Source organism: Microtus ochrogaster, linkage group LG5 (assembly GCF_000317375.1).
Source record: "Microtus ochrogaster isolate Prairie Vole_2 linkage group LG5, MicOch1.0, whole genome shotgun sequence".
Taxonomy (NCBI): domain Eukaryota; kingdom Metazoa; phylum Chordata; class Mammalia; order Rodentia; family Cricetidae; genus Microtus; species Microtus ochrogaster.
In genome coordinates this window covers 5,804,785-5,812,367 of record NC_022031.1, presented here as the reverse complement: position 1 = coordinate 5,812,367, position 7,583 = coordinate 5,804,785, and the positions used below count along the sequence as shown (strand labels likewise).

Below are 7,583 nucleotides of genomic sequence, written 5' to 3'. Positions count from 1 at the left end.
GGGAAGGAAGAAAGAAAGGAGAGGCCTGTTTATCCTTTATACTTTTAACAAAGAAACAATTTAGGGTTATTTTCCAATAAATTCTTTATGTTTTTCTAAACATACTAAAAACAAACAAACAAAAAGAAAAACCTAAAACTGCAAAGCTTAAGACTGAAATGAAAGTGGGTCATGAACACCAAATTCAGGAGAAAAGCATCATATTAAATTAACTACTACCTACCTGGTACAAGACAGATAGGATTACCTTCTCCATCTTTCTCTAAAATAAGATTGGTTAGGAAGTGCAAGCCGACTGTACACTGAAGTAAATGATGGATACTATCTATACAATTACTATGTAGGTCAATATATCTAAGTTTATACTTCAGTCCATGAAGAGGCATCAACCCTGCAACAAGTAGGGGAAAAAAAGTTTTTAAGACAACAGCATATGAGAATAATTAGTGAAATTTTGTTAGTTCTAACTGGTAATCCTAAGAATTTTGAAATTTTATTAGTTATAGACCTTTAATAAAAAACAGGTAACAATTTCAAAACCTTCTCAGGCATGCTGACCACCTGGATAAATGACTTTAACCTTTAAGATACAAGTCCCTGCAGTCCTTCATGTCTGTATTGTGAAATGTCATAGTCATTAGTAGCTTTTATATTTAAATTAAAATTTAAATATTCAGTCCCTTGCCCAACCAGTCATATTTCATGTCAATTTTCATACCTGGCTACTGGCAGCCACATGAGAAGGCACCAGATATAGAAAGTTTCTATCACTGTCAGAGGTTTTACTGTAACTACCTCTTTCTATGTGACTACAGTGGTTAACTATTTAAGATTAAGTATAGCATCCGAAAGTAGGTTTTCCTCACTTTAGCTTTTTCTGCTACTGATCATCCTCTTCTTTATCTCTACTTTTGACATGGGTATGGTTTTGGCAGCAACAATGGTTTTGATAGAAGTACCTCATTTGGATAAAACCCTTGGTCAAAACATCACTATTATTTGGAGTTTCTCAACACTGAGCTAAGTCCTAACACACTGTAAAGCTTCAGCATTATAGAAATATAAGCAAGTCTACTTACCACTAAGATCATTTATATTATTATAAGACAAATTCAGTCTAGTCAGATTAACCAGTGCTTCAAGTCCTAAAAATGGAGCGGGGGAAGATAAAACATAGCTTTTATAAGGTTTAAATAAAGAGACATAGCACTATTTCAGATTGATACAGTGAAATCAACTGCTGGGTTGTGTGTGTGTGTGTGTGTGTGTGTGTGTATTTAGCTTTTAAAAGACAGTTTTATGGGAAAATAAAACAAATTCATAGTAGGTTTTATGGTCAATTTTCAAAATTTTATGATTCTATTAATTCCATTCACTTGAAGAAAACAAATGCACATAGTTTTCTTCATTTTCATTTACACAAAATACCACATATAATAGTTTACAAACCTTCTACTCTTGTGATCAAATTGCAGGACAAGTTTAAAGTGCATAGTTTTGTCAGTGTGTTCAGTCCTTCAATTTGACTTATTTGATTAGATGACAGATCTAAATGTCGTAGGTTCCAAATGTGATCAATGGATGTGATCTTGGAGATGTTATTACAATGCAGATTGATGGCATGAAGGGATGAATCTAAAGATAACTCTGATATACTATAAAAGAAAATGTTATGAAAACATATTTTAAAGCATGACCAAATAGTTAAAATTAATCAAGTAGCAGATTATAATGAATACATTGTCTACTCACTTTAGAAAAAAGTCCTTCCTATTTTTTCCTTGCAATATTTTATTACTTACAATGCATACTAACATTTTGGTTCATTTATACAAACACAGAAGGATGAGTAACTCTGGGTACTTTCAGCTTGCATATGCAAAGTCACTGTCGTATAGAGTACAGGGAGATTTCAACAGTCAGTAAGTAGAAAAGCTCCTGAATGTTAGCATACCTCTCTGTTTTGCTTCTTTTGTATATATATTTTAAGAACTTCATTCAAGTTCTTCATACATATGTATTTTGATCATATTTACTCTCTCTCACATCTTCCTAACCCATTCTCTCTTCCTTTCCTACTCAACTTTGTCCATTTTGGTTTGTTTCCACAACCAAGGCCAATCTGAGCTGCAAAATATCCTTGGATGTGCAGTCTTCCACTGGAGTATGGAATGTAGATGAAGACTGGTCAGACCCGAATAATCACACAGAAACTATATCAATTACAGCACTGCTTGGCCAATTACTCAGGTATATTCTTAGCTAATTATCTTAAATTAATCCATTTCTATTAACCTGTGTATCGCCACATGCTGTGGCTTACCAGAAAGATTCCGGTGGCTGTAGTATCTTTCTCATTGGCAGCTAGTTACATGACATCTCCTTGACTCTGCCTATTTCTCCATCTCTGTTCTGATTTCCCACTTCGCTATACTCTGCTAAGTCATTAGCCAAAACAGCTTTATTCATTAACCAATAAAAGCAACACATATACAGAAAGACATCTCACATCATCGGTAGACTTATTAGGGGTGGTGGCATTCTTAGAGAAAACTGACCCTTCCTCTTCTCATAGCTAAGAATCAGCAACTGTAACCTTTAAAGCTGTTCCCTTTTCTCATTTAATTTTCACAACTCTTAAGCAGTTTATGGCAATTAAACAGACCAACAGACAAAAATCAACCTGACATAAATCAACATTAAATGCATGAGCTTCTAACTTTAATTACTTTAAGGTCTGTGATAGCTAGTCAGTCTAGAATTTAGTTGATATCTAAGAAAATCACTAATTATTGTTCTTCCTAGTGGGAAGACTCTTGTCTGCTCTAACTGCAAGTTAGGACACATTTCCTCTAAACAGAAATCATCTTTCTACTCCCTCAATTACCACTTATAAGTGAAACTTGAATAGTAGAACACAGAAATAGTTCCATTGAACTACAGTGCACAGGGCAGATGTGCTAGATGAATGTGCGCAGGAATAGCACACACAACGGTTGTGGTTGTGCTGGCTACTATGAAGGTGCAGGGAACTAACTGGCAGCAAGCAAACATTTTCAGACCTCAAACCACCAATTTCTAAAGATGCCTGTTTGATATATTTGCCAGTTACTTAGCTTCTATCATTTACAGAATTATTCAGGGCCAAATCTTGTGCAATTACCATATGCTCTTAATAACCATGTTTTCTGACACATCAGAAATGAATATTGCTGAATTTAATTGTTCACTGGTCACAGTGTCAGAAATTATATAATGTATCTAAAATAGAAAATCCCATATCCATTGCTTATTAGAAAAGCGACCTTGCAGAATTGCTGTGGGCATTAGTAATGATATATAACATTCACACAGACAACATCCTGGAAATGATAACCATTGTTAAATATAAATACAAGCATTCCTTTGAAAAATCTCTTCCCTGACAAACTGCAGATTTAGCCAGACTAAGCTGTTTTATACATTATAAATGCCAAGGTTCATGGACAGAGTAGGGCAGCCCCACAAAGACAGGGAGACTCCTGCAGTGAAAATACCTATAACAAGATATCCAAAGAGTCTTGGTGAGGACCCAGCATTGATGGTGTAGTAAAAACCAAAGGCCTCGAATCAGTCCAAAGGCTCTTTGCAAGGAACACTTGTAAGCAAGACACATGGACAAAGAGATTCACTGGGTGACTCACTATATCACACTACAACTTCGATGACGAGATTTTTAATTTTTTTCCTTTTTTTCTCTAATGTTTTCTTTTATTTTGGGGGGCTGCAAGGGCAGGGTGGATGCTAAGGAATGGAGAAATGAATGGGATCAAAATGTATGACGTGAAAGGGACATTGAATAAACCAAAAGAAATTAAGAAAAAAAAAGGAAAAGTCTAGGATCCTTACAAAAGCACTGAATGGTCTGGGTACCACGAAACACGGTCAGCTAGAAGAGTTGTGTGGTACATTCAACAAGTATATGGACGTGTGTCTAATGGTGCCTCATGCATAGGAAATTAAAAAACAGTCGGAACAGGGAGGACCCGGGGCTGTGCTGGGAGGACAGGGAGGATCCCGGGCTGTGCTGGGAGGACAGGGAGGACCCCAGGCTGTGCTGGGAGGACGGGGGGGGGGTCCCCCGGGCTGTGCTGGGAGGACGGGGAGGACCTCGTGTTGTGCTGGGAGGACAGGGAGGACCCCGGAGCTGTGCTGGGAGGACAGGGAGGACCCCAGAGCTGTGCTGGGAGGACAGGGAGGACCCCGGGGCTGTGCTGGGAGGTCAGGGAGGACCCCGGGCTGTGCTGGGAGGACGGGGGGGGGTCCCCGGGCTGTGCTGGGAGGACGGGGGGGGGGGTCCCCGGGCTGTGCTGGGAGGATCCCGGGCTTGCTGGGAGGACAGGGAGGACTCCGGGCTGTGCTGGGAGGACAGGGAGGACCCCGGGCTGTGCTGGGAGGACAGGGAGGACCCCAGGCTGTGCTGGGAGGACGGGGGGGGGGTCCCCCGGGCTGTGCTGGGAGGACGGGGAGGACCTCGTGTTGTGCTGGGAGGACAGGGAGGACCCCGGAGCTGTGCTGGGAGGACAGGGAGGACCCCAGAGCTGTGCTGGGAGGACAGGGAGGACCCCGGGGCTGTGCTGGGAGGTCAGGGAGGACCCCGGGCTGTGCTGGGAGGACGGGGGGGGGTCCCCGGGCTGTGCTGGGAGGACGGGGGGGGGGGTCCCCGGGCTGTGCTGGGAGGATCCCGGGCTTGCTGGGAGGACAGGGAGGACTCCGGGCTGTGCTGGGAGGACAGGGAGGACCCCGGGCTGTGCTGGGAGGACAGGGAGGACCCCGGGCTGTGCTGGGAGGACAGGGAGGACCCCGCCACCTCAGCCAGCCGACCCGGGGTCCCATCGGGTGGCCGCAGCTACCTCTGCAGGCCTTTGTCCATGAAGCACACGTCCGCGCAGCTGCTGTCGCCATCCTCAGGTTCGACTTCTGCATCCACCGCCGCCTCCATGACGCCGGCGACGGGGAGTGGGTGTTAAGCGGCGCCCAGCGCTGGGTCCCAGCCTGCTCAGCCTCCTTCGGAGCGCTGGAAAGCGGGAGGGGGCGGGGCGAGGACTCTTCAACCGCCCGCCCGCCTCGCTTTCCCGCCGGGCGCTGCCGCAAAGCAGGACGCTCCGGCTGCCTGGAGGCCTCGCCTTTTACGGCATCCGCCTTTAAAGCTCGGCGTTCGCGGCTCTGGGTTTGGGAATAAGTGGTTCCCTTCCAGGTCCCTTCAGAGGCTTTACATATAGCCTGTGTTTTATAACGGCTTTTTCTCGGCTTTCTGGTTTTATACTTTGTGATATGATCTTACAAACAGTACCGTTTCCCCTTTTGGTCCCCGCCTCTTCTGGTAATTCGTTAAATATTTCTGTAGTTCCTTTATGTATGTTGGTCCCCATGACAGCCCCCCCCCCCCCATGCTTAGTTTTTCTTAATAAAAAATTTACTCATGAGACACCCTTTATGCCTCTGCAAAGCAAGCGCTCCAAAGATACTTAGCAGAACTGTTACTAACTGTACAATTGGCAATGCAATGAGTTTGCATTGTGGATTTAAAATTTAAAATCATGGAATAAGTTGACTCCTTCTGCCCTTCTATATTGTCAGGAATATATTTTTCTTAGACGATCCTCTCCGCCCACGCAAATAATTCCAATCAGACCAAATTAAACTGAATTAAAAGACACCCATGTTTAATGTAATGCTCCCAGGTGGCCCCATGGAGAGGGGAAGAGAAGGAAGGGGAGAGCGCCCTGAATCCGGAGACCGTGTTCTCATTCTCTGGGGGTGGGGGGGTGCAGTTTAAACAGTCTGTGGGAGTGGTCTTGATCCTCCCTGGGGAGGGGTCTTATTCCAAGAGCTGGGATGAAGCCCCCCAGCAAAACAACCTGGACTTTTTATATAAAGGAGTGTTAGTGAGCTGCGATGATGTTTTCTACCATACATATATCATGGACTGATCTCCTTTGAAGTCTTTATTCCCACAGTCCTTCAGAAAAGCACACTAAATGGGAGGGGATGCTGAGAGTATGGTGAAAAGACATTCAAATAGAGGCAAGGCATCTGATACCTTTGTTAGTGCACAGTTATGGGTAAGTGACCTGATTGATAGCTTTTGGTACAGTGGGGAAAACCTATCTACCTACCACAAAGGGGCATGGCAAAGGTAAGAGGACAGCCACCAAAATATAGTTTTCTTGGTTATCACACATGTAATTCATTTTGAGACTGCTCGAGGCAGTGATTGATTTCATAACAGTTTGTTCATTAAAATATTTTGTTATTTTTAAACCAGAAGTTTTGAGGCTGTAGAGATGGCACAGTAGTTAATGATACCTGCAGTGGAAACAATTGAATTAAAAATTCCAGAACACAGATAAAAATTGGATCCTAGTTAGGCATGGCTTGTAACTCAAGCACCGTTGAAAGACTGAAACAGGATAGTTTCTAGAACTTCAGGTTCAGTGAGACATACTTTCTCAGGGACATAAGACAAGCAGTGGTAGAGTATGACACCCAAAGTCATCTCAGGATCATATGTGTAAATATATCTGCACAGGTCATGCATACACACACACATGCACCAAGCTCACTTTTTTACACATAAGTACACAGAGAGAAAGAAAATTTAAAAATTGAGGATTTTATTGACACCAAGGTAAAGTTCTGCATAGATTGATAGGCTGCACAACAGGAAATAGTACTTAGGTTGTCTGTAGAACTTTCTTCACTCAGCTATACTTATGGCACTGAAAGTGCCAACGATGCATTTAAAACCACAATGACCCATACCCTGGTCATTCTGGTCAATTATGCAGGTAGACTAACTGCAGTTCTTCACCACTCCTTCCTCTTCCTCTTCTCCAAACCCACCCCCCCTGAGTCTCACCCCCAAACAGCTTTGTCCTCTGCCTTCTCTCTGCTTCCATCCACAATGGGTCACTTCTTTCTCATTCATCATGTTATTCAACACCCTAAAACCAATTCCTACTTAAGTCAGAAAAAAGAGCCTAACACACTGACCTTGGTAGACTTCAATATCTCTCTCACCAATAGATAGGTCATCTAGACAAAAACTGAACAGAAACACTGGGACTAACAGACCTTATAAACCAAATAGACCCAACAGATATTTACAGAACATTTCACCAAAATGCAAAAGAATACATCTTTTGCTCAGCACCTCAAGGAACTTTCTCCAAAACTGATCAGATGTTCTGAAACTAAGCAAGTCTTGACAGATACAAGAACATTGTGATAGCACTCTATGCTAAGTTTTGAGGTAGATATTTGCCTAATTTTAAAAAATAGACATAATGGGGGTCCCTCAATGCTGGGGAGACTCTCACTAGGGGATGGCGTGGGCCCCCCGCGTGGCTCGCTGGAGACCATCCTTGCTGAGGTCACGCACGTGGCCTTGGTTGGTGGGGGAGGAGTTCGACCCCGAGTGACCAGGAGGAAGAATTTTTGAGGAAAGGGGCCACAGCCCCAGTGGTCCAGGAAAAAATTCCAAAAAATCCAATAGTGGTTGCAGGAAGACAGTTCCCTGCCTCGGGACCACTCCCAAGGTC

General features: G+C 43.4%; 1 protein-coding gene across 5 annotated transcripts in view; it reads right to left on the bottom strand.

Moving 5' to 3' along the window:
• Positions 1-5,087, bottom strand: part of Lrrcc1 (leucine rich repeat and coiled-coil centrosomal protein 1) — a 48,086-nt gene extending 42,999 nt beyond the window's left edge. For 4 of the 5 annotated variants that reach the window (XM_005361828.2, XM_005361825.2, XM_026786626.1 and 1 more), the window contains exons 1-4: positions 4,893-5,087; positions 1,450-1,655; positions 1,080-1,145; positions 224-391 (exon numbers count right to left, since the gene is read on the bottom strand). In XM_005361828.2, the coding sequence (XP_005361885.1) occupies positions 224-391; positions 1,080-1,145; positions 1,450-1,655; positions 4,893-4,981 (529 nt within the window). In that variant the 5' untranslated portion in view covers positions 4,982-5,087. The remainder of the gene's footprint in view (positions 1-223; positions 392-1,079; positions 1,146-1,449; positions 1,656-4,892) is intronic. The other variant, XM_026786625.1, reaches the window with a different exon arrangement.
• Positions 5,088-7,583: the final 2,496 nt, after the last annotated feature.